This window comes from Natrix helvetica (genome assembly GCF_964273705.1).
Source record: "Natrix helvetica genome assembly, chromosome: 4".
In the NCBI taxonomy this organism is placed as follows: domain Eukaryota; kingdom Metazoa; phylum Chordata; class Lepidosauria; order Squamata; family Natricidae; genus Natrix; species Natrix helvetica.
Genome location: NC_138550.1, coordinates 151096979 through 151124934, shown reverse-complemented (window position 1 = coordinate 151124934; position 27956 = coordinate 151096979). Strand labels below are relative to the sequence as shown.

Below are 27956 nucleotides of genomic sequence, written 5' to 3'. Positions count from 1 at the left end.
ATTTCTCCAAGATGAACTTTGGTAACCTCTAACTGCTATAACTCAATGAAAAACTTTGCACAGTAACTGAATGAAACATTATGCCTGCAGAGATTTTGCTTAGGGTAAAAACGGTAAGTCTGAGCAGGTGAAGCTTTCTGGAGAATTGAACAAAACAGAAAACTGTTTTGATGAGGGAAATGTCTGTAGATCTTCTGAGTGATCCAGGTCATAGTTGTCTCAAAGGTGGTTTTTTTTTCCCTTCAAAAGGCAACTGGACTGTTTCTTTCCTTAAGGAAGAAAAAGAAAAAAAATGTTTCTCTTTGCACCCAAGAAGCTTCATTAGTTCTAATGGCGAGTAGATGAAATATAGATAGTGACAATTGAGACTGGAGGGTGGGGAATGGGAGGATAGGTTCTGAGGGGATGGTGGGAGGGAAAGTGGAAGAGGCAGTCGTGGGGTGCAAATTTTTTTACTACTGGTTCAGGTGTCTCTCACTGGTGGTCCGTGAGAAACTTTTGGTGGTTCATAGAAAAAATATTTGCATTTTTTATATTGCACTAAATCAGGAGTCCTCAAACTATCCGGCCAGATACGTGCAATGAATATTTATTGTTGCAGAGAGTCTCTCTCTTTGTGGGCAGAAATTCTGACTTGGGGTTTGCTTCAGCCTCCTGGTGCAGGGCTTTGGGTGAAGGCTGGAGGGAAGTGTTGCTGATGATGAAGAGCCAGAGGACCTTGTTCCAGTGGGATAGCATCATGGCCTGGAACTGGCTGACCATCTCTGCCCACTGAGCCTCCAGGTGCCAGTACCTGGCCTTGCACTCCTGCAGGTCTTCCCTCTGCTTGGAAAGCCTATGGTCGTAGCCCTCAGTGAGGTGCTTCTCCTGAGTTTCCTTCTTGGTCAGATCCAATTTAAACTGAGCCAGCTGTTTTGCCAATTCTTTCTCATGGTGGCTGCTCAGCTCCAACAACTGCTTCCTGTTGGGGCCCTAAGGAGCCCAGGTGGGGAGGTGAGGAGTGGCTGGCAGGGTAGGTATGTCCCTCGACATGAGTGACATCGAGTTGGCCATGCCCACCCAGTCACCTAGCTACACCCAGCCAGCCAGTCATTAGGCAGATCATATTAGTGGTCCGCAGGATTTAAAATTATGAATGTAATGGTCCCTGAGGTCTGAAAGGTTGGTGATCCCTGTTTTACACCTTATCTATCACTAAGAAAAAATGCAGTTGGGAGGAACAATCTGTCTTTCTTTATTGGAGGAAGTCTAAAAAATAAGTAGACTAGAAAGTAGAAAATAGGACAGCAGGTAATCTCTTGGGAGATTTATGGATAAATGGATTTTGTTCCATCAAGTCTAGTGGCCACATTGATAGATTTCTCCATGAACATCAATCCTTAACCTGGTCTTTCAGATACACTGGCTTTTAACTGAGTCAATTCATTTAGTTGCTTTTTATTGTCTTCTCATTCTTTCCAATTTTCCTAGCATTACAGCCTTCTCTGGAGAGCTGAGCCTTTGCATGATGTGCCTGAAGTAGTATAATTTGAACTTGGTCATTGGTATCTTGAATAAGAAGTCTAGGTTGATTTATGCAATGATCCATTAGTTTGTTTTCTTGGCTAGCCACTATATTCTTCGGACTCTTCTCCAACAGAGAAGAGTTCAAAAACATCAATACTGTTCTGATCTTGGTTCTTCAAAGCCTAACTTTCATTTCCCCGAGAGATTTGTACATTTAGCTATTATTTTAACTGTATCTTAAGACAAAAGATCTAGTGTAAAGTACCTGCTGTGTAATTACGCATTAGGTGGTCCTCTTTATCATTAGTAAAAAAAAAAAAAAAACTTTAGATCATCTTCCACAAACATATTGAAAGGGAAACAATTATAGTAGCCTTCCATTGTGTCTGATTGAAAATACCGCTTTAGAAATAGACTTTGAGGTATGAACTCCTACCAGAATTTCCATTGCAAATCAAGGCAATTATTAAGTGAGTTGTGCCTAATTTTATGACCTATTGTGCCATGATTGTTAAGCGGATCACTGCAGTTAAGTGAATCCCATTGCCGTGAGGAAGCTTCAACTTCCCCCATTGACTTTTCTTGTTGGAACCCAGCTAGGATAGTGGCAAATGGGGATCATATAACCCTGAGATGCTGCAACCATCATGAACACATGCTGGTTGCCAAGTGCCTGAATTTTCATCATGTGATCATAGGAGTTGTGTGATGGTTGGTGTGGTCATGAGTGCAAAGACTGATGTAAGTCACTTTTTTCCATTGACTATAGAGTTTCTCAGTCACCCAGGTCATGGTTGTCCCAAAGGTGTTTTTTTTTTTTTCAAGAGGCAACTGGAGTTTCTGGTTTTTCTTTGAAGACATTTTGCTTCTCATCCAAGAAGCTTCTTCAGCACTGACTGGATGGTGGGGAATGGAAGGATTTATGCTCATTGCAGACAGCTGGTCATTTGCATCATTTTAGTGAGTCATTAAGGTCACCTGGAGGTTTATCGGTATCATCAGGGTCACCTGGAGGTGCAAATGGGTGTTGGCAAGAAGGCTGAACATTTGAAGGATGCAACTGAAGAATAGCGATAGCCAAATCTGGCCCTAGGTTCTGCCTTAGTTTACCTTCCCAATAAGCAATCAAGTCAGAAGATCATTTAAAAACAGTGTATTAGGTTACTTTGATAAAATGGGATGTCCCTATAAAAAAGGAGAACCTCGAGCTCCATGTTACATTCCTTTTTATAGTTACACAGCAAAGAAAATGCAAGAGGAAAATTAACTGGACAAGATAAAAATAGCCTCCCCTTTGCCTAGGAAATCAGTTACTTGTAGTCAAGCATGTTGCATATTTGCATCCCATAATATCACACATGGATATTCATATTGCATCTATGGATTCTAAGTTGTTTACGGTACTCTTCGTTGTTTTTGCAAAACTTTATTATTTTTATGTATTTTGTTTCATTAAAAGGAGATGGGGAACGTTTTTACCATAATGTTTTTAGGTATTTTTTTTTTAAACAATAAAAATGGTAGGTGACAGTACACAGCTTTGTAAAATTATGCCCATCTGTGGGAGAGTGGGAAGAGGAGACGATAAAGAGAAACTAAATTAGAGGCTAACAGATCCTATCTTCTTTCTTGGAAAATAAATATTCTCTGACCAGTCATGTTGTTCCAGAAAAATGTTATGTAAACAGGTGTGCTGATTATATTATTTGATCTAGCTCCTTCTAAGGCAAATACTCTAGAAGGTTTAAAATAGGTTCTGGTGAGGAAAACATGGTATTTTGTAGATCACCAGACAGCAGGGACGTGCGGTCAGGGGAGGCAAGGGAGGCAGAGCCTCACCTCTCTTCATGAAATAATAGTATATAATATTATATACACAAGGTTGAGATTGTCTTTGCAACGTTTCGGCAGGATCTCACCTGCCATCTTCAAGCTGTGGGCTTAAAATGTGATCGGAGCTGCCGCCTTTCTGTGACGGAAGCTGTGAGCTGTGAGCTGGTGAGATCCTGCCGAAATGTTGCAAAGACAATCTCAACCTTACACGGGAAAAGACCCGAATACAACAAAACCAGCATACCTACACCCGTGAAAATCTACGAAAACAAATATATATATATATATATATAGAGAGAGAGAGAGAAACACCCCCACAGCATGAACAAACGTGATGATACCTCCCGCCTACCAAACATCTGGAAACCAGCCCTAGCCAACAAACGAACACCACCCACCACCCAAGCCGTTATAATACAAAACAACAATGCACACGCAGCCTGCACCAATCAGCACCAATCTACCAATCATGATACAACCACACAACCAATCATTCCACTTACTGAAACAAAGCCAGCATAATAATATACATAATATTATATACATCCACCCGGCTGCGCCCGGGAGCTGCGGACACAGAAATGTTGTCGGTGCTCCCGGATGACGAAGCCACGAAAGCGACTGGGGGGACGTTCCCCAGTCGCTTTCGTGGCTTCGTCATCCGGGAGAGCCGAAAACATTTCTGCCTCCGCAGCTCCTGGGCGCGGCCGGACGGATGTAGCCAGAGCGAATCCGAGGCGGTCCAGGCGGATGGAAGAGCGAGCGAGCGATGGAGGTCCTCGGTTGCTCGCCCGCCGGACTGCCTTGGCGCCACTCTGGCTACCTCCGTCCATCCGCACCCGCGAGCTGCGGAGGCAGAAATGTTGTCGGCGCTCCCGGATGACGAAGCCACGAAAGCGACTGGGGAATGACGAGAACCTTCCTGCCTCTGCTGGACTTGCGCAAAATCCAGTAGAGGCAGGAAGGTTCTCGTCGTTCCCCAGTCGCTTTCGTGGCTTTGTCATCCAGGAGAGCCGAAAACATTTCTGCCTCCGCAGCTCCCGGGCGCGGCCGGACGGATGTAGCCAGAGCGACACCGAGGCAGTCCGGGCGGACGAAAGAGCGAGTGAGCGAGCAATGGAGGTCCTCGGTTGCTCACCCGCCGGACTGCCTCAGCGCCACTCTGGCTACCTCCGTCCGTCCACGCCCACGAGCTGCGGAGGCAGAAATGTTGTTGGCGCTTCCGGATGACAAAGCCATGAAAGCGACTGGGGAACAACGAGAACCTTCCTGCTTCTACTGGACTGCAAAGTCCAGCAGAGGCAGGAAGGTTCTCGTCGTTCCCCAGTCGCTTTCGAGGACTGCGGAGCGCGAGCCGGCGGAGCACGCTCAGGAAGGCAGGGAATGGGATCACGTGTGCCTCCAGCACACGTGGTCCCATTCCCAGCCTTCCTGATGACGTCACCAGCCTCACCAGCCATAAACCTCACCGCATGTCACTGCCAGACAGATGTCAAAACATTTGATTGCTACAGACAATCATTTTTCTAGAGGGTATTTTTTGGGGGGGCTAAAGCAGAAAACCTGAAGAAATCACATAACAGAACCATCCCTGCTTTAATGCTCCGACTGAGAGATAAAATTTCTACTTGATGTAAGATGTATTTTCTGAACTGCGCAGCATTAGACTGATGATGAAGAATTTTCCTCATCAGTCTTATGTGATTTCAGCAAGGATAGATACATGAAATGTCAGTAAATGCGAACTGTCAGTCTAAGAAGAATCTTGTGTATAGGTTTGAGCTATAAAGCAGCTAATTGAATGCTTCACATCAGTGTGGGTTGCTGCCAGTTCATCCCGGTTCAGGCGAACTGGTAGTGGAATTGAGGCCTGGGTCACAGAACCGGCAGCGACCCAGGCATGCCACGCCCCTGAACCGGTTCCCTTGCTGTGGCTTGGCTGCTGCCATTTTGGATTTTAATGACTGCGCATGTGCAGTTCATTGTAAATTGTTCTGCGCATACATGAATAGCACACGTGTGCAAAGTGTGTAAACTGTGCATGTGCCCAGGTTGCATGTGGGTTGCGAACCGGCAGTAATGCCTGCAACAACTCACCCCTGCTTCACATGTGGGTTTGGTTATTTGCACCTGACAAAATAATCAAGAAATATGCTAACCCTTAAGTTAGCATCTCACAGAAGATTTTTTTTTCCCAAGAAGTGTTTTGAGATTTCTCAATCCCTTGGAAAATGCTTTGTTTTTCAATACATTTTATCTCCTGCCAATTGTCCCATCACACTAAGAGTAACATAACCACAGTACACTGATGAATATATATGAGCTGTGGTGGTGCAGTGGTTAGAGTGCAGTACTGCAGGCTACTTCTGCTGATCGCTGGCTGCCAGGAGTTTGGCAGATCGAATCTTACCAGGCTCAAGATCAAGTTAGCCTTCCATCCTTCTGAGGTGGGTAGAATGAGGACCCAAATTGTTGGGGGCAATATGCTGATTCTGCAAACCACTTAGAGAGTGCTGGAAAACACTGTGAAGCGGTATATAAGTCTAAGTGCTATTGCTAAATGCTATATAAAATGATAGTTAGATCTTTTACATACTGATAGTTGCTACCAATTGCGGTCACAGACAACACCCTCATATCCAATCTATAATGGTTGATAGCAGGTCTACTTCTGATCATACTGAATTAGGCAATTTAGCTATATACCTTAAATAATTTATTTAATCTACAAGCTCTCAAGACATGCTGGCCATCGTTCAGTTATAACGGCTTTTACAAATCCAATCAAGCACAACTGCCAGTATTATTAACCATTATAATTAATTGAATTAATAAAGCATCAAAGTGAAGGCCCTGCCTATGATCTTCAAGAAGCTATAGGGAAACCTTTATAGAGCCTACAGGAATCGTTTGATGATTCACTGAAGGATTTGTATAGAATTGCAGTGGGATTTGTTAATCATTTTTAAATCTCAATTCCATCCTCAGTTCAATCAGTGGAATGTTTTTTCAGGTGTCACTTGGCAGAAAAAAGGCATACACACATACAAACATATTCATCACACTATCCTTTTTCAGAATACGTAACTCATACAGAGGAGAGAACAGGTATAAGAATTACATCAAAGAAATGGAAGACATGAGATAAGAAAAGGAAGGTTTGTATAGCTGTGTAATAAATCTGGTTTATACCAACACTCTTCACTAGATCTCTCTATCTTTTCATCATGCCAAACCATTCTTGCTTCCAATGCATCTTCATTACAATGGAAGCTTATTCATAACACACACAAAAAAGAACAAACAAGCCAGCTTTTTTTATTAAAAAAAAATCTTCAGAGATTTTGCACAGAGATAAGTTAACTTCCTTTTGCTTTGATTGTGGACATATTTCTTCTTGTGTTTATATGCATTTTGCAAGAACATTGTAGAATAATGAGTAGAAATTATCTGGAGTGACAGTTATATTGTCTCTTACGACAGTGTTTTTAATCTCCCTAGGTGCAAAACTTAATGTTGCTTTTATATTTGAATATGATTTTTATTGAAAATTTAAAACAAGAAACTATAAACTATTCCAAACTAATAAAGTAAAGAAGAAGAAGAAATGAAAGAAAAAAGTGCAAAGAAAAAAGGTGAAGAAAAATAGAAACAAAGAAAATGGATGCAAAGAAGGAGACTCCAGTATTTTTCACAGAGTTATATTTAAATCTCTCTGTCTAAAATTCATAATAGTTTTCTTTCTATAATCTATTCTGTGTAGCAGTGGTGGGTTTCAATTTTTTTTAGAACCTCTTCTGTAGGTGTGGCCTGCTTTGTGGGAGTGGCTTGCTGGCCATGTGACCAGGTGGAATTGGCTTGGCAGTCATGTGACTGGGTGGGTGTGGCCAACTTGTAAAATGTGGTGAAACTCACTTAACAACGCTCTTGCTTAGCAACCAAAATGTTGGCTCAGGGACTCTGCATTTGAAGCACACAAGTCTTAAAGCTGTCAAGTTACAAGACCCTTGCACCCCTACCCTTTAGGAAAAAAAACCCCAGGGGTGTTCAAACTGGACAGCTTTAAGATTTGTGGACTTCAACTCCCAGAATTCCTCCTCTCGCTCTTCATCTTGATGATGTGCGGATGGGCGGGGGGAAGGAGCTGGAACCAGTTCTAAACGGCACTGTAGATTTGTGGAACCACTTCTATAGAAGAGCTTAGAACTGGCAGGAACCCACCCCTGCTGGGTAGTCACCAAAGCCATGAATAACAAGCTCTTTTAAAAATGTAGATAGTGTATTTTCTCTAATCAAAGAAATTAATTTATACCTAGCATATAAGCGAGATATGACAATTTCACTAACCATTCCTGCATAGTGGAATCCATTCAAATCCATTCAGGTGCATATAATAAACTTGCTGTAATATATTTCATATGCTGAAATAATCTCCAATGACTTTTTTTCCTGTTCATTCGTTAATCCTAAAAGCAAAAGTTTTGGCTTCCACGGAATGTTGATCTTTAAAATCTTCTGCATCAAAGTATGTATTTGAATTTAAAAATGAATAATTTTTTTTTACATGTCCACCATGCATGATAAAATGTCCTTTCATATGGTTCGCATTTACAACATGCATTTGTACATTCTGCATAATTCCTCTGATATCACAACAATTCATCATTTTCTAAAGAAATGTCTTTAAGATCATAACGTAATCTAAATTTCAACCCCTTTTGCCACATATCTGCCCATTGGTTCATCTGTGTATCAGGGGTGGGGTTCGAAAATATCTGCCCGGTTGCTGGGTGGGCGTGGCTATGTTGGACATGGCCTAGTCAGCCTCCTGCACCATGGCGGGGGTGGGGGATTTTTGCCTTCCCCAGATTCCAGAGGCTTTCCTCAAATCTCTGGGAGGGAAAAAATGCCTCCCCCAGGTTCTGGAGGCCCTTCGGAGGCGAGAAATAGGCCCATTTTCAGCCTTCTGGAACTTCCAGGAGGCCCCCTATCCCCCCTCTCCAAACTTTCACATGGACCCAGCACTTACCTCACACGCACTTACCTGGGGAGGATAGGGCCAGCCAGGGATGGGATTTGCAAAACGTTTAACCCATTTTAGCTTAGAGCTCTTTACAAAACTGAAAGTTTCTGAGCAAAAAAGATTAGCTTTTTTCCCTCAAAAGAGACCACTAGCTCTCCGTCATGCTCGAATATGATGGAACATGCATAGAACTTATGAAGCATTTTTGATCGTTCCCATTTCTCTTCTTTTTTATGTTCACCAAGCCAGTTCAGTATTTCATGCTGACTCTGCATGGCTGTTCCGATTACCCTTTAGATGGTGACTCTAGCAAATTTAGATGAGCAGAAAATGGTAGTGAAGGTCTCAAAACGGATAAAGCTTCTGATGCCAAACTTTATGTTTAGCACATCTATCATGATAATATTTGGCTCTTGAAAAAAAAAGTTTATGATATTTAAGGGAAAAAAAGAATTTTTGGAAGGTTAATGAATTTGAGAATCCAAACTAATATTGATTTTGTATTTATGAAGAATTAAAAATTTCATGAAGTGCTAGGTTAAGTCTCAGCCAAATTAGTGATACATTCCAGATTTCTCAGGTTCTCAGATTTACACACATCTAGAGGACACCATGTGGCTGATAGCTGCTTTACCATTTCAGAATGAAAATTGTTAAGTTGTTCTTTAAATGCACATCCATCTAAATAGCTCATTCAAAATAATAATCTCCCTTCAAACTATATACACTACTATTCATGGATTTATTTGCCATTCATGTTGGATAATTGTCTTGAAGTGCAGAACTTAATTTTATCATTTTAAAGCTTTTTAAGCATATACAAAATGTATTAATGTAGTGTGTTTTCTCATATGGATGATATATATTGATAGTAAGGAATTTGAACACACTTTTTTTCTCTTGTTAGCATCTGAATATACTTATATAGAAAGAAACTATGGGGGAGGGATAAAAGCAGGAAGAAAATCTACTAAAATAGCAAAATTACCTCAATTAAGGCAATTCAACCGTTAAAAAGAGAACATTGACTCATTCAAATTGTACAGGTGGTTCTCAACCTGTGGTCCACAGATCCTTGGCTGGTGGCTGCAATGTCTTCACAGGGTCAATCAAGGCTTGAAGATATGTTATGATTTAAATTGTGAGTTAAATTTTGTGGGTCCATGGCCACAAAAGGTATTTATGGTGAACAAAAGTTGAGCACCACTGAACCAGTGGTGGTAGTCACTTATCTTCCCTACCAGTTTGCAAAGGTGAGTTCAAGCGCCGCACCTGCACATACGCAGGTCACACATTACATTGGGGCGGGTGGGCGGAGCCTCCCACAGCCACTACTACCGGTTTGCCCGAACCGGAGAGAACCGGCTGAATACCACTTCTGCTCTGAACTACATAATATCCTGCATAGTCTTAAATAGTAAACTCCAAAGTTCAATTACCTTAGTCTATCTAATATACAAAATATCACCTCTAAAATATATTACTGTATTATGTTCTACCTGGTGGAGCAATGATTAAACTGCAGTATTGCAGGCAAATTCTGCCCACAGCCTGGAGATTGATCCTGATAGGGTTCAGAGTTAACTTAGCCTTCCATCCTTCTGAAATTGGTAAAATGAGGATTGTTCGGGGCAATATGCTGATATTGTAAACCACCCAGAGTGTGATATAAAACACTATGGAGTGGTATTATAAGTCTAAATAGCTATTGTTAGTGTAAGCTGCTTTTGAAAGATGATCCAACATTTCAAAAGATGCAAATCTACATAATGATATTGGAGTGTCATTATGAAGAATACAAATATCGTATTCTTTCCATTTGTGTTTATTCATATGCATTGTCAAAGGTGGTGATTGATTGATTTTAATTATGTGGTCCAACTCAGAGTGGCATAGGTTGACTTTACTGGTGTTTCTGAAACTTGGCAACTTTATGATGTATGGATTTCAGTTCCTAAAATTCTTCAGCCGGCCATGTTGGTAGTCATCAAACAGAATACAAGTGATCCAAATCAGTGGTGGATTCCTAACTGGTTGACTACCAGTTCACTGGGAGGGCGTTTTGCATTGTTGCGCATGCACAGTTCATTGAAAACTATTCTGTGCATGTGCAGAAACATGCCAGTGATGGCAGAAGAGACTGGGAACTGGTTTGGGAGTGTGGCAGCTGTGGGTTGCTGCCAGTTCCAGGGACCCAGGCCACCATACCACTACCGGTTCGGCTGAACCAGTCTGAACCGGTAGGAACCCCACATGATCCAAATACTGAGAAGAAATTATCATTGCTCTTCTAAAAATACACCCTCCCCCATATTTTTTTATTTTATTTTAGGAAAAAAAAGTTGGCTAGATGTATCTATATACTTTGCTCCATTTCTTTTTGTTTTTTACACTGGTCACTTAGTGAAACATAACTGAAACATAACTGAAAGATGAGTAAGGGAGGCAGAAACCTATGAAGAAATGTTGCAAGAATTGAGCATGCCTAGTCGAATGAAAAGAAGAACTAGAAGTGACACGAGAGCAGTGTTCCAAAATATTTCAAGAGCTTCCATAAACAAGGGAGGAGGCGTCAACCTGTTCTCCAAAGCACCCGAGGACAGGACAATAAGTAATAGCTAGAAATTTAACATAGAGAGATTCAGTCTAGGAGCCATTTCCTGAACTAAGGAGAAATTTGCTGGAAGAAAAAAATAATGGATCAGTGGAATGGTTTGCCTCCAGAAGTTGTGAGTGCTCCATCACTGAAGAATTTTAAGAACAGATTGCAACCATTTTTTTCAAATGGTGTAGGGCAGTGATGGCTAACCTTTTCCCCATCACATGCCAAAAGCAGTGGGGCACAGGTGGGTGTCATGCGTGGGCGTGCCCATACCAATAATCCTGTGAACATGGGCGTGTGACCCCCCACTTTTGGCATGTGATGGACTCATTTTTCACCCTCCCCAGGCTCCAGAGGCTTTCTAGGAACCTGGGGAGGGTGAAAGCGCCCTCCTCCCCCAGAGGGCCTCCGGAGGCTTCAGAAGGCTTCCCTGAAGCCTCCGGAGGGTGAAAAACACCCCAACGCACAAACCTGAAGTCAGTCCCCGAACTTCAGGGAAGTTCCGGAGGGCAAAAAACGCCCAAAAATAAAGGCTGAAGTTAGGCATGCCATAGGTTTGCCATCACGGGTGTAGGGTCTCCTGCTTGAGCAGGGAGTTGGACTAGAAGACCACCAAGGTCCCTTCAAACTCGGTTATTCTGTTCTGCTATTCTGTTAAAATCCTGTTCTATTGACATGGGATTACTCCTCCCACAGCAACCCTATAAGATAAATTTGACTGAAGAACTAGCTCAAAGTTATTAAGTGAGTTTCTGTGGATTGAATCTTGGTCTCAAGTCCTAGCAAGAGAACTATTGTACCATACTGATCTCATATATAAGGTAAGATTTAGGGAATACCTCTGAAGGGAAATATATATATATATATGTATGTATGTATGTATGTATGTATGTATGTATGTATGTATGTATGTATGTATGTATGTATGTCTTTGGTTGTTCGGGTTTTCTCCCGCGTAGAATTGGAAGTATCTTCACGACGTTTCGATGAAGTCTCATTCATCATCTTCAGGCTGGTGCTTCCGGCTTGGTGCTTCCGGCTTGGTGCTTCCAGGAGCAATGTGAGATCTCAGCCGGTTCCTCCTTTTAACTGCCAGTGGGGGTTTGTGCTGATTGGGTGGGAGCTTGGCTGCATTTTGATTGGGTGGAGGTGTATTCTGATTGGTAGGGGGCTTGGCTGTGTTCTGATTGGATGGGAGTTTGGCTGTGCTCTGATTGGATGGGGGCGTGTTCTGTTTGGGTGGGGGCCTGGTTGTGCTTGTGTTAGTCTGAGTTGCAGAGGGATTTGAGCTGGTGAGCTGCTTTACTGTTGTTTGGCTTCGTGTTTGTGGTCGTGCCACATCTCCGTGGTGGGCATCAGTTTGCTTAATGTATGGATCTGAGGGGTTTAAAGTGGCTAATAATGCAGCTGTGGTCTGGCTTCTGGTTTGTGGTCTGGCTTCTGGTTTGTGGTCATTATCGGTGTGGGTTTGGGCTTGCTTTTTGCGTGGATGTGTGATAGTGACATCCTGTGTGGTTTTCGTGAGTGTGGGTCTGGTATCATTCTTTGTGTTAGGGACTCGTTTGTCAGTGAGGGCGGGTTTCCAAATGGCTGGTAGGCGGGAGGTATCATCTCGTTTATTCATGCTGTGTGGTCGTTTTTCTATCTCAATAGCTTCTCTGATTATTCTGTTGTTAAAGTGTTCAATTTTGGCAATAGTTCTGGTCTTTTTAAAGTCTATATCATGTCCTGTGGCTTTGAGGTGTTGGACCAGGGAAGAAGTTGGTTCCTCCTTTTTGACTGAGTTTTTGTGTTCTTCGATGCGTGCCTTTATTCTTCTGTTGGTTTGTCCGATGTATGTGGTGGGGCAGGTGGTGCATGGGATTTCATATACTCCTTGATTTTCTAACTCTATTTTGTCTTTGGGGTTTCTTAGGATGGTGGATATTTTTCGGTTTGTGTAGAATGCTGTCTTGATGTTATGTTTGTGGAGGATCTTGCTGATTCTGTCTGTGGTGCCTTTTATGTATGGGAGGAGGGCTTTGCCGTTTTCTTGTTCACTGTCTTGGATTTTAGTGGGGTTTTCTTTTTGGATTAGGTTAGTGATATTGTTTCTTTGGAATCCGTTGGATGTTAGTACGTTGGTGAGAGTGTGTAGTTCGGTTTTGAGGTGTTGTTCGTCAGCTAAGCGTTTTGTTCTGGAGATGAGTTTCTTGGCTACAGAGTTGATCTGTGCTGGGTGGTGGTGTGAGAGTGCGTGCAAATAGCGGTTTGTGTGTGTTTTCTTCTGGTAGATGGTGTGTCCTAGGGATCCATTGGATTTCTTATAGACTAAGACATCCAGGAAGGGGGGTTGGTTATTGGCTTCTGTTTCCATGGTGAACTGTATTTTGGGGTGTAGGCTGTTGAGGTGTGTGAGGAAGTTGTCCAGTTTCCTTGACAGCTATCCAAAACAAATACAACCCCCCCAAACATATCCTAGATCTGACCAACCACTGCCTATCCAACACATACTTCATCTATAACGGACAAAAATACAAACAAATAGAAGGAGCACCCATGGGATCACCCCTCTCACCTGTCATTGCTAACCTCTTCATGGAACACTTTGAAACCCAAGCTCTAGAAAAATCCGATCACAAACCCAAACTCTGGCTCAGATACGTAGACGACACCTTCATAATCTGGCCACACGGGAAAGATAAACTGGACACACCATCTACCAGAAGAAAACACACACAAACCGCTATTTGCACGCACTCTCACACCACCACCCAGCACAGATCAACTCTGTAGCCAAGACACTCATCTCCAGAACAAAACGCTTAGCTGACGAACAACACCTCAAAACCGAACTACACACTCTCACCAACGTACTAACATCCAACGGATTCCAAAGAAACAATATCACTAACCTAATCCAAAAAGAAAACCCCACTAAAATCCAAGACAGTGAACAAGAAAACGGCAAAGCCCTCCTCCCATACATAAAAGGCACCACAGACAGAATCAGCAAGATCCTCCACAAACACAACATCAAGACAGCATTCTACACAAACCGAAAAATATCCACCATCCTAAGAAACCCCAAAGACAAAATAGAGTTAGAAAATCAAGGAGTATATGAAATCCCATGCACCACCTGCCCCACCACATACATCGGACAAACCAACAGAAGAATAAAGGCACGCATCGAAGAACACAAAAACTCAGTCAAAAAGGAGGAACCAACTTCTTCCCTGGTCCAACACCTCAAAGCCACAGGACATGATATAGACTTTAAAAAGACCAGAACTATTGCCAAAATTGAACACTTTAACAACAGAATAATCAGAGAAGCTATTGAGATAGAAAAACGACCACACAGCATGAATAAACGAGATGATACCTCCCGCCTACCAGCCATTTGGAAACCCGCCCTCACTGACAAATGAGTCCCTAACACAAAGAATGATACCAGACCCACACTCACGAAAACCACACAGGATGTCACTATCACACATCCACGCAAAAAGCAAGCCCAAACCCACACCGATAATGACCACAAACCAGAAGCCAGACCACAAACCAGAAGCCAGACCACAAACCAGAAGCCAGACCACAGCTGCATTATTAGCCACTTTAAACCCCTCAGATCCATACATTAAGCAAACTGATGCCCACCACGGAGATGTGGCACGACCACAAACACGAAGCCAAACAACAGTAAAGCAGCTCACCAGCTCAAATCCCTCTGCAACTCAGACTAACACAAGCACAACCAGGCCCCCACCCAAACAGAACACGCCCCCATCCAATCAGAGCACAGCCAAACTCCCATCCAATCAGAACACAGCCAAGCCCCCTACCAATCAGAATACACCTCCACCCAATCAAAATGCAGCCAAGCTCCCACCCAATCAGCACAAACCCCCACTGGCAGTTAAAAGGAGGAACCGGCTGAGATCTCACATTGCTCCTGGAAGCACCAAGCCGGAAGCACCAAGCCGGAAGCACCAGCCTGAAGATGATGAATGAGACTTCATCGAAACGTCGTGAAGATACTTCCAATTCTACGCGGGAGAAAACCCGAACAACCAAAGACATACATACAAACACCCGCGAAAACCTCAAAAATACAATATGCTTAACTCATTAAATTACTGTTTGGCCCAGGAAAAACTTTGTCTCTGATTGCCACATTTCAGCATTTCTTTCTCTTTTAATTTTGAATTATGCCTACTTAATTTCCATTATATCCAGTGTGAATAGAAACTGTTGCAAAGAATGAACATTGCTCTGTATGAACCTGTTCCCAGTCATTGCTAAAATTAAAACAAGTCAGGGGTATTGAAGAAAATGCAGAACAGATCGGAATCTAACTTGTATTGCATTTAACTCATGAAGCAAATCATCTGGAATAATTTTATGACAAAGGAAGTAGTACAGTCATATATTTTTGAGAATACAAGATAGCTTCTCTTGTAGCCACTGTTTACTGCTCTCTATTTCAAATGCACTTGGGAAAGCACAATAAACATCTTTCACAAAGAAGTTTTCTCTCTGACAAATTCATGATAAATTGCAACATGCATACCTAGCATGTGTAGTTATTTGTTTTAATCTATTTATTGTTCATTTACTTGTACATTTTATCCATGTATAAGTAGGAAGAGTGGCATGAATGAGAAGAAAGGTCCTTGTTTATAATGTATATTCTTCACAGCCCAATCTGAAGAGATATGAATACTACATTAAAAAAAAACCTTGGAAGTGCAGATTTGATGTGCTGGAGATTCTCACTTTGTGTGATGGATTGTGTACCTGGAAAAGCAGTGGAGGGGGAACTTGGCAGCACCACAGTTTGCCAGGGAGGTGGTAATATATTCCAGAAACAAATCCAGATTAATAGATGGCACATTCCCAAAATGGATGAGGGGGAGGGAAGAGGTTCAGGGTATAGCTCCACCCTAGAATCTCTCAGGATCTATCTAGTGTATTAGAACATTATAGCTTTAGATTAGCAAGATTCTGTTCCATTAGATATAAAACAAGTAAAGGATTGGACTCAATTTGATTTCACTATGTGCTTTTGGGCTTGGCCTGATATTATGCCCCCTTTGTGATGCTGCATATACCAAAAGGAAAGCAAAGGTCTTCTCTCAGTATTTTACCTTTCAGGTAGGAAAACAACCCAATCATTTTAGGTTAAGATAAATATGTGTTCTGGCACTATTAACATATTAATATTCTATCTTTTGTCCTTTCAAATTAGGATTAGGTTCAAGGTTTACTCAGACTCCAATCCTTCCAAAGACCCAAATTGTTGGAAGCAATATGCTGAGACTATAAACCATTTGGAGAGAGCTGTAAAGCGCTGTAAAGTTGTATATAAGTCTAAGTGCTATTGCTATTGGGGAGCCGTAAAATAGTGGGATATCCTGCCTCTAAAATATTCTAATTCTAGGATAGGTTCTACATTCAAGGGTTTTTTGTTGTTGTTCAGGTACTAAGTATTGTCCGATTCTTCGCGACCCCATGGATCATATCATGCCGGGCTCCCCTGTCCTGCACTCTCCTGGAGTTTGCCCAAATTCATGTTCATTGTATTGATGACCATCTCACTCTCTTCCATCCCCTATTGCCTTCCATCTTTCCCAACACCAGGGTCTTTTCCAAGGAGTCCTTTCTTCTCATTAGGTGACCAAAGTATTTGAGCTTCAGCTTCAGCATTTTTTCATTTATGCAAAATGAAGAAGTGGGATTTCAGTGGCAAAGTCAATGGAGGTTTTTGCTCTGAGTTTTTATTTTTTTTATTTTATAAAAAAACTTAAAATTATTTTTTCCCATGATATAAAAATTTAGAATACCTAAATTCAGTAAAAAAGAAAAGAAAAGATGAATTAAAACAAAAGCTGTAACTGCCATCTTAAAGGCTTTATCTGCATGAAAGAAGATAATTCTATTCCAGGTGGACTCAAAGTAGTCGAGATCAAAACCTGCAGCACAATTATCTTATAGGTTTCAAATATGTAGTACGAGGAGAATGCAGCTGTTAGATCCTATTCAACCAGTGTTTGTAAGGAATAAGTAATTGTGTTTCATAAGATTCCCTAAATTCCATCCTTCAGGCTGAATCTGGAATGATATCAAATAAATCTTGAGTGCAAATTAGGTATGTTAGTTATTGACTAAAATTAATTTTTAACCCAAGCCATTTGGCCGCTCTGACTCTTTAAGATAAATTCCAGCTTTTGGTGGAAATCATTTAATTGTGCCCTAAGGTATTGTGGAGTTTCATCTTATGCATTGATCTTAATGGGTTTTGAAGAGGGCATGCCATTCCTTAAGCAACATGACAGAGAAAATAACCTCAAACTTATTTCAGCCAGAGTCCAGCTTACTTTATCTGAGTGAAAAATAATAGTAATCAGGGTTTGTTTGTTTGCTTGCTTTCAGGTTAACAGGATTTCATCTTCCTCCATCTGTGACGTCCACAAAATCCGTATTTTCATTACGATTAACCAGTGACTTTGCAGTGAGTGCTCATGGATTTAAAGTATATTATGAAGGTAAAGTAATATATTATAAATATGCATGTTAGAACTGTAATAGCTTATGTCAACGTTCAATTTTGGAAAACAAGTCAGTATTTATGAACCATAAGGGCAGATAAAGGAGGGCAAATTATAATAAAGGAAAACAAAGGCAACAATTTATATTTCAGTCATACAACTGATGCTGCACAGTCTGAGATCCTACAATAAAAGCATATTAATTCTATGTATTGCTACTTAGATGTGTCTACGTGATAGCCAGCTGTTTTCTTTTTTTCTTTTTAATTACCCCGTATTAGTCTAGCCCTTGGTGCTTATGTTTCTTCATCTTCCTTATATGAGACACACAGAGATCATACTGTGAATGGGATAATCGTGTTCTGCTGTTTGATCAACCTGATTTACAGCAATTAGGGGCAACCAGGAGTGAAAATCAATGAAACGAATGCAAGGAATGCAACATTATTGTAAAAAGTACTAAAGAAAGAGCATTGTTTGTAACAGGGTGATATACATATACTGTATAATTTTTTTAAAAAAATGTTTAAAAGATGTTGAGACTCTGGAAAGAGTGCAAAGAAGAGCAACAAAGTTGATTAGGTGTCTGGAGGCTAAAACATATGAAGAACAGCTGGGTATGTCAGGGACGTGCGGTGAGGGGAGGCAGGTGAGGCAGAGCCTCACCGCTCTCATCATGAAAATAAAAAAAAGGGAAAAGGGAAAAGGCACTGAGGAGCCTTCTGCACACGTGTTCCGGGAATGAGACCACGTGTGCAGGAGGCTCCTCTAGCCTCAGCCTCCCTGCTGCACACGTGGTCCCATTCCCCGCCTTCCTGAGTCAACATGAAGGGGACCGTGGAGCGTGAGCTGCGGTTCCGCGGAGCGCGCTCCATGGTCCCCTTCATGTTGACTCAGGAGTCAGGAAGGAGGGGAATGGGACCACTTGTGCAGGAGGCTGAGGCAGCTTCAGCCTCCTGTACACATGGTCCCATTCCCTGCCTTCCTGAGTCAACATGAAGGGGACCACGGCTCGCGCTGATGACGTCACCAGCCTCACCAGCCATAAACCTCACCGCACGTCACTGGGGTATGTATAGTCTAGTGCAGGGTGTCCAAACTTGGGAACTTTAAGACTTGTGGACTTCAACTCCCAGAATTCCCCAGCCAGCTGGCTGGGGAATTCTGGGAGTTGAAGTCCACAAGTCTTAAAGTTCCCAAGTTTGGACACCCCTGGTCTAGTGAAAAGAAGGAAACAAAAGTCTAGTCTAGTCTAGTGACATAATAACAGTATTCCAATATTTGAGAGGCTTCCAAAGTGCTAGAAGGCTAGACAAGAAGCAACGGATGGAAACTAACTAAGGAAAGAACCAACCTAGAACTAAGGATGAATCTTCGGACAGTGAGAACGATCAACCAGTGGAACAGTTTGCCTTCAAAAGATATGGGTCACTGGAGGCTTTTAAGAGACCAGTCAGTCATTTTGTCTGAAAAGGTATAGGGCCCTGATGGCGAACCTATGGCACAGGTGGCACGTAGAGCCCTCTCTGTGGGCATGCCACCCATTGCCCTCATCCAGCTCCACCGCACATGTGTGTGCACCTCCCACCGGCAGCTGATCTTTGAGTCTCTGCTGCGCATGTGCAGGGTTCATGTTGGGATGCACGTATGCATGTGCAGAGGGCGGGGTGCATGTGTGGGGGCTCTCACATTGCATTTTGGGCCTTGTGCAGTTCCCCTGCACTCCGTTTTGACTTCCAGGTTGGTGCAGGAGGCCTTCCAGCCCCCAAAAGGGGCACAGGGGGGCTGAAAGGCTTCCTGCACCAACCTGGAATGCCAAAATGGGGTGCAGGAGTACTGCACAAGGCTCCACCGAACCCCATTTTGGGCCTGGAAAGCCTCCTGTACTGACCTGGAAGCCAAAAATGGACCAGGGGGGGAGGGGCACATTCATGGGGGATGGGGGAGTCACATGCACATACACGGGGATTGCACACTCATGCACGTGGGTGGGGAACATGTGTGGGGTCACCCATGTATTGCATTATGGGTGTGGGTGTGCTTTCGGCACGTGACAGCACAAAAGGTTACCCATCACTGGTAGAAGGTCTCCTGCTTGTGTAGTGAGTAGGACTAGAAGACTCCAAGGTCGCTTCCAACTCTAATGATCTTCTTATGTTCTACTTCCTACACAGTGACCTAAGCCTCTCAGATGATACTATAGTGCAGCTTAGACTATTTTAGGATGGAATGATCCCCCACACACACACACTTTGTAATGAAACGAGTATTTCAGCTCATGTCAATCACTGTTTGCTTTACTTGGAGTCAACAATAAGTAAAAAGAGAAGAAGACAAAATATTAGACAATATCTGATGTGGTATCAGTCTGGGTGGTTGAAGTTGTGATGGGCTAGGGAGCTTTCTCGTTCCTTGCAATGTGTTTGTGGCTCATTTATTTCCTTGCAAGTTCTACATTGCCACTTTTTTTTCAATGGAAAATGCTGCTTTATTATCTTTGGTTTCCTTCCATCTCTCTCTGATTATCGTTGAGTTCAGGATTGTACTTGACCCTATTTGAGCATTACGGCATAAGGCTTTGTGCATTTTTTTTTCATCACTGGTGTTTCAGGATCCACTAATATTTGATTAAATTACAGACAGATACTTAAGAGATAATTATACTCCAGAGAAATCAATGTAAATTGGGCCATTTTCCATAGCAGCTTCCAGTTTTGGCATCCTTTTATTGTGACAGCATGTAAGAGTTCTATCAGGATGGCAACAAGAAGCCAGAGTGAATTTTTCTTCCTTTCTTTTCCTAGCCAAGCATGACCCATTAAAAAAAATGATATATAGCTTAAAATAAGCTAAAAAATATTCCATTGAAGGAACAATATTGTAGCTCAGGGTTGACGTGAGGGATCTTTGAACTAAATAACATCATCAGTGCTATTGCTAATGATCAGCTTTAGTGCTGGTGATATTATCTAGTTTGGATAATCCCATATTTTTTAGTATATGAGACACTACTTTTTCTTTAAAATATTCACTTGAAAATTGAGGTGCATCTTATACACAGGAGGCTGAGGAGAAGGCCGCACATGTCAGATGAGTCTCTATATTATATCCAGCTCTATCATTTCTCTCTATTGTAGCTGTTTCATATATCACATTGACGCTCTAGGTTTCATCTTTACTGTTCCTGTGATGCATTTTCTGTTCTTGTGGTATTACTCACTCTAACAAGATGGCTTCTTCACAGCAATGGCTTATAGTGTGCTTACTACAAGAAACTACATGAAACATGGTGGCGTCTTATACATAAGAGCCATAAGAGTACAGTACTGCAGGCTGCTTCTGCTGACTGCTGACTGCCTGCTGCCTGCAATTTGGTAGTTCAAATCTCTTTTGTTGATAATAACTTTGTTGATAATAACTTATTCGAGGTTTGTTGATAATAACTTATTCGAGGTTAGACCTGCTCCGCCTGCGGGAGGCCCCTCTCTCGCAGGTTTGGCCCTTGGCTCTTTCAAGGGCCCGCCTCGAGGACGGGTTCGTGGACCCCGAGAGGTGCAGGAACCGGAAGCTAAGGGGATTTTTATATGTTAAAAGATAAAATGTTTTTTTATCTTTTTTAGGGGGTTCCAGGGTGGGGGGGAGGGCTAATCAGACCGGGAGGAGAGCCAGTGCCGGACAGACAGGTGAGTCCAGGAAGGACGGGGATGCGGTGGAGGGGGGGAATATAAAGGTCACTAGAGCAGAGGGTTGTCCTATCACAACGGTCGTGGGGAGGAGGGGATGCGAGGACAGGATAAGATCCCAAGGTCGGTTGGGAGACCGTGGCTGCTGGTTACGCCCGGTCGCTTGTACGAACCCCTGCAGTCTAGGCGGACAGGTGCTACAGAGCCAGGGCCTGCGGCTGATGCTTTGCAACGCAAGGTCTGTTACCAACAAGGCCCCCCTCATTAATGAGTTGATCTCAGAGGGGGAGCTAGACCTTGCAGGGATAACGGAGACCTGGTTGGGCCACGAGGGTGGTTTACCCCTCGTGGAAATGTGCCCACCAGGCTTCCGGGCATTCCATCAGCCCCGGGCCCTGGGTAAGGGTGGTGGGGTGGCGGTGGTTATGCGGGAATGTTTAGAGCCGAGGGAGTTCACTGTCCCTCAGATACTCGGGTGTGAGTCCCTTGGTGTGAACTGGGGCCCAGGGAGGCAGTGGGGCTTGCTGATTGTATACTTGGCTCCTCGCTATGCATCAGCAGCCCTGCCCGAGCTCCTCGAGCTAATCTCAGCGACGGCAGTTGAGACTCCCAGACTTTTGGTCATGGGGGACTTCAACTTGCCGTCAACGGGAGCGGCTTCTGAGGTGGCTCGGGAGTTCATGGCTTCCATGACGGCCATGGACCTGACCCAATTAGTGCAGGGCCCCACTCACGAAGGGGGCCACACACTGGACCTCATTTTTGTATCTGAACAGTGGACGAGTGATCTGGGAATAGGGGACTTAGTCATCACGCCCCTGTCATGGTCAGACCACTCATCCCTCCGGCTGGACTTCCCTGGCGCTATCCCCCACCGCGAGGAGGCGGAACCAGACTCTACAAGCTGGTACCGCCCCAGGCACCTGATGGAATCGGATAGATTCCAGATGGAGCTTGGGCCAATACCTGTAGCCTTGTCCCGCTCCCGCTCCGAGGACCTAGTGACTGCCTGGAATAGGGCGACGACTGGGGCCTTGGACCGGGTTGTGCCTTTGCGACCTCTCCTGCGGCATCGACCCACCCGGGCTCCTTGGTTCACTGAGGAGCTAAGGGTGATGAAGCACCACAGGAGACGTCTAGAGAGCAGGTGGAGGTCCTCACGCTCCGAATCTGACCGAACACAGGTAAGAGCCTATTTGCGGACTTACCTTGTGGCAATAAGAGCGGCCAAGCGCAGACATTGTGCTGCCCTTATTGCGTCCGCGGATAACCGCCCTGCCGCCCTGTTTCGGGTGACCTGCTCCCTTTTATCGCAGGGGACGCGAGAGACACCCTTACAGGAAAGAGCAGAGGAGTTTGGGGAATATCTTCAGGACAAAATCGATCAGATCCGGAGCGGATGGACCTCCGTCAGTGGACCAGACGAGCCGTCAACAGCGAGTCTTGAGAGACCATTCTGGGAGGAGTTTGACTCTGTTGCCCCCGAGGATTTGGACAGGTTGCGTGGATGGCTACGACCCACCACATGTTCAATGGACCCGTGCCCCTCCTGGCTGGTACTGGCAGCCTGGGAGGTGACACGAGGCTGGCTTCTGGGCCTGGTGAACGCCTCATTGGGTGAGGGTTACTTACCAACCGCCTTGAAAGAGGCGGTGGTGAGACCCTTGCTCAAGAGACCTTCGCTCGACCCAATGGAGCTAGCTAATTACCGTCCAGTCTCCAACCTCCCCTTCTTGGTGAAGGTTGTTGAGAATGTGGTGGCGCAGCAGTTTCCACGACACCTGGACGAATCCGACTATCTAGACCCACGCCAGTCCGGCTTCCGACCCGGGCACAGCACTGAGACAGCCTTGGTCGCGTTGGTTGATGATCTCTGGAGGGCCAGAGATAGGGGTTGTTCCTCTATCCTGGTCCTATTAGACCTCTCGGCGGCTTTTGATACCATCGACCATGGTATCCTATTGCGCCGGTTGGAGGGGATGGGAGTCGGAGGCACCGTTCTGCGGTGGTTCGGCTCCTACCTCTCCGACCGGAAGCAATGTGTGTTGACGGGGGGCAGAGGTCGTCCCTGAGGCCACTCACTTGTGGTGTGCCGCAGGGGTCGGTCCTCTCGCCTCTCCTGTTCAACGCATATGTGAAGCCACTGGGTGAGATCATCTGTGGCTTTGGGGTTGAGTACCACCTGTATGCTGATGACACTCAGCTGTACATTTCAACCCCAAACCACCCCAACGAGGCTGTCGAAGTGATGTCCCAGTGTTTGGAAGCCGTCGGGGTCTGGATGGGGGACAACAGACTCAAACTCAACCCCTCCAAGACCGAGTGGCTATGGGTACCGGCACCTCGGTTCAGCCAGCTGACACCATCGCTGGCCATAGGGGGCGAACAACTGTCCCCTGTGGAGCGGGCGCGCAATTTGGGCGTCCTCCTTGATGCCCAGCTGTCACTGGAGGACCATGTGGCAGCCGTGGCAAGGGGGGCGTTCCACCAGGTTCGCCTGGTGCGCCAATTGCACCCCCTACTGGACCGGAGTGCCCTGCGCACGGTCACTCATGCGCTGGTGACGTCTCGCCTGGACTACTGCAATGCCCTCTACATGGGGCTTCCCTTGGGACGCATCCGGAGACTGCAGCTAGTTCAGAACGCAGCCGCGCAGGTTATCATGGGGAGTACACATTACTCCCACGTAACACCACTCCTGCGCGAGCTGCACTGGCTACCTGTGGCCTTTCGGGTGCGTTTCAAGGTATTGATCACTATCTTTAAAGCGCTCCATGGCATAGGACCTAGATATCTGCAGGATCGCATCCTACCACACACGTCCCTGCGACCTATTCGCTCACACAGGGAGGGACTCCTCCTGGTGCCGTCCGCTAGGCAGTGTCGGCGGGCGACACCTAGGAGTAGGTCCTTCTCTGTGATGGGCCCAACCCTCTGGAATGACCTCCCCCCCGACATTCGAACCACCACCGACCTCCGTTCCTTCCGTCAAAAGTTAAAGACTCACCTATTTCAATCAGCTGGCCTGGCACTTTCTTAGTTTTACCTCCCGGGGATTTATTTTAATTGGGTTTGGGTTTTTAATTGGGGATGTTTTTAGGGTGTTAGAATATATTTATTTCTTGTACAGCCTATCTCCTCCATCCAAATGTATTTAATTGTTTTATGATTGTATTTTTATCTGCATTGACTGTACACCGCCCCGAGTCCCTTTTTGGGAGAGGGGGCGGTCTAGAAATCCAAGAAATAAATAAAATAAAAATAAATTTAGGTTCAAGGTTGACTCAGCCTTCCATCCTTCCAAGATCAGTAAAATGAGGACCCAGATTGCTGGGGGCAATATGCTGACTCAGTAAGCTGCTTAGAGAGTAGTACAGTGTAAAGCACTGTAAAATGGTATATAAGTCTAAGTGTTAATGCTATGGGGGCGCCTTATGGATGGAAAAATATAATAAATGTCTGGAAGAAAGCAACCAATCTCAGAGAACACCAATAACATTCCATTTCTCATTTCCTGTTGCTCTGTTCCTATAACGGGCTCCCTTTCTCCTTATTTATCTCTTGCAAAATAATACCTTCATGATATAACCAGAGAAGCATTAGGCTTGATTTAGAGAACCAAGAAGGCAGACATGTTGCTTGGATGAGAGAAATCCATTTTATTTTTCCAGCCAGCAATGCACAGTGACTGTAAAATGAAAACAGGATGAATTCCACATTGAGCTCCTGGAGAAAATACAATGAAATAAAGAATAAAGAATTATCTTCACTTATAAAAGGGAGATTTTCTGGCTAATAGAAAGACTGGAAATTGAGTAGGCATGGGGGGCTTCGAATATTTAGATTCGGGGTTAAGGAAAGCATCATCAACAGGGTAGCACAAGCTAAAAAAAAGTTTTTCAGCCATTTTAGGGATTCTCCCATACAAAAAGAGGAAAAAGTATCTCTATAACTTTCAAATTATTCTCAGCCAAAACCTCTGGCCCATATCCAAAAGGCATACAGATGGAAATTGTACAAACCAAGTTCATTAGAGCAGTGTTCCAAGCCCCAAAATGTATATCTAATACAATTCTGAGATTTGAAACTGGTCAAATGAGAATTGAGGTCAGGGCATGGTTATTAATCTTTAATTACTTGCTTAAATACCATTACTTTCCAGCTGGGCTGATTCCATCCATTTTTTCCCCCAAATGAATTTGAATCCATTTGAGACTCAAGCAATAGATATAGATCTTCTATCTGGTGGCCTCTTCCTTTACTCTCTATATCTTCTTCATTTCACTTAGTTATTAAAGTCATTAAAGAAAGGCACTTAGACATTGAAGCCCAAAATGAAAGAGGTCTCGTACAAAATGTATCATGTCTCATCTGGACTCCTGCAACTTTACATGGGGCTATCCTTGAAGACCATTTGGAAGCTTCAACTGGCACAGAATGTGGCGGCATGGGCAGGTTTTTTGATCCTTAGGATGGTCAATACTAACACTACTGTTCCATCTGCTGCACTGGATGCCAGTGTGCTTCCAGGTGCAATTCAAGCTATTGGTTATAACCTTTAAAGCCCTACATGCCGAGTTGGGATTCTACTGGTTCGGACCACTTTGGGCGAACCGGTAGCTCTGACCACCAGCTGGGAGCGAACCGGTTCACTCCGATGATCACTGCCTGCCTGCCCCTATGCTTTATTGACCTTTGTCTTCTCAGTTGAGTTGCGTGGCAGAGCAGATTGCCACGCCTCAGCTGTTTTCCTCCCCAGCAGTCAGAAGTGGGTTGCTCTGGTTCAGCCCAGTGGGTTGTTCTGGTTCTATCCTAGTAATAGGATTGACGGAAGCCTCCGCCCACCTGCCTGGACACTTCTGCGCATGCGGAAGCGTGTCCAAACTGGTAGTAAAAAATTAGCAACCCACCACTGCCAGCAGTACTGCAGAAGGTAAGTGTTCTCAAAACTGCACATGCACATGTAGCATGCACCAGGCTCATGCATGAGCGAAGCGATCCCACTGAAGCAATCCCACCACTGCCTTTACTTTTACTTTTTACTTTTATTTAAATTTTTATACCGCCCCCTCTCCCCAAAGGGACTCGGGGCGGTGTACAGTCAAATAAAAACACATCAATAAATAGAAAATACAAACACAAAGAGGAGGCAATAAGAAACTGTACATATCTGAAGTAAAGTAGTTAAAAGCAATATTTAAATACCCTAAAAATACCCAATTAAAATATCTGCCAGGAGGTAGAATAAAACTATAAATGGGCCAGGCCGGCTAAACGGAACAGGTGAGTCTTCAGTTTTTGTCGAAAGAAGTGGAAGTCGGTGGTGGTTCTGATATCGGGGGGGAGGTCATTCCAGAGGGTTGGGCCCATCACAGAGAAGGCTCTACTCCTAGGCGCCGCCCGTTGGCATTGCTTAGTGGACGGCACCTGGAGGAGTCCTTCCCTGTGAGAGCGAATCGGTCGCAGGGAAGTGTGTGGTAGGATGCGATCCCGCAAGTACCTAGGTCCTGAGCCATGGAGCGCTTTAAAGATGGTAATTAACACCTTGAAACGCACTCGAAAGACCACAGGCAGCCAGTGCAGCTCGCGCAGGAGCGGTGTTACATGGGAGTACCTAGTACTCCCCATAATAGCCCGCGCGGCTGCGTTCTGGACTAGCTGCAGTCTTCGAGCGCGTCCCAAGGGAAGCCCCATGTAGAGGGCATTGCAGTAGTCCAGCCGAGATGTCACCAGTGCATGAGTGACCGTGCGTAGGGTATCCCGGTCCAGTAGGGGGCGCAATTGGCGCACCAGGCGAACCTGGTGGAACGTCCCCCCTTGCCACGGCTGCCACATGGTCATCCATTGACAGCCGGGCATCTAGGAGGACGCCCAAATTGCGCTCCCGCTCCACAGGGGGCAATTGCTCGCCCCCTATGGTCAGTGATGGAATCAACTGACTGAACCGGGGTGCCGGTAGCCACAGCCACTCGGTCTTGGAGGGGTTGAGCTTGAGTCTGTTGTCCCCCATCCAGACCCCGACGGCTTCCAAACACCGGGTCATCACCTCGACAGCCTCGTTGGGGTGGTCTGGGGTGGAAATGTACAGCTGCGTATCATCAGCGTACAGATGATACTCCACCCCAAAACCACGGATGATCTCCCCCAGCGGCTTCACATATGCATTGAACAGGAGGGGCGAGAGGACCGACCCCTGAGGCACCCCACAAGTGAGTGACCTCAGGGTCGACCTCTGCCCCCCTGCCAACACACATTGCGTCTGGTCAGAGAGGTAGGAGCCGAACCACCGCAGAACGGTGCCTCTGACTCCCATCCCCCCCAGCCGGCACAATAGGATACCATGGTCGATGGTATCAAAAGCCGCCGAGAGATCTAATAGGACCAGGATAGAGGAACAACCCCTATCTCTGGCCCTCCAGAGATCATCGACCAACGCGACCAAGGCCGTCTCCGTGCTGTGTCCGGGCCGGAAGCCGGACTGGCGTGGGTCTAGATATTCGGATTCCTCAAGGTGTCGTGGAAACTGCTGTGCCACCATATTCTCTACAACCTTCACCAAAAAGGGAAGGTTGGAGACTGGACGATAATTAGCTAGCTCCATCGGGTCAAGGGAAGGCCTCTTGAGTAAGGGCCTCACCACCGCCTCTTTCAAGGCGGCAGGCAAGGACCCCTCGCTCAAAGAGGCGTTCACCAAGCCCAGTAGCCAGCCTCGTGTCACTTCCCAGGATGCCAGTACCAACCAGGAGGGACACGGGTCCATTAAACATGTGGTCGGT

At 44.8% G+C, this 27956-nt stretch overlaps 1 protein-coding gene across 1 annotated transcript in view; it reads left to right on the top strand.

Moving 5' to 3' along the window:
- The window catches only part of CSMD3 (CUB and Sushi multiple domains 3), a gene marked incomplete at its 5' end in the record, with an annotated part of 706489 nt that overhangs the window by 174411 nt on the left and 504122 nt on the right, over positions 1-27956 (top strand). The window contains one exon of the mRNA XM_081953230.1: positions 17382-17494. Within this exon, the coding sequence (XP_081809356.1) occupies positions 17382-17494 (113 nt within the window). The remainder of the gene's footprint in view (positions 1-17381; positions 17495-27956) is intronic.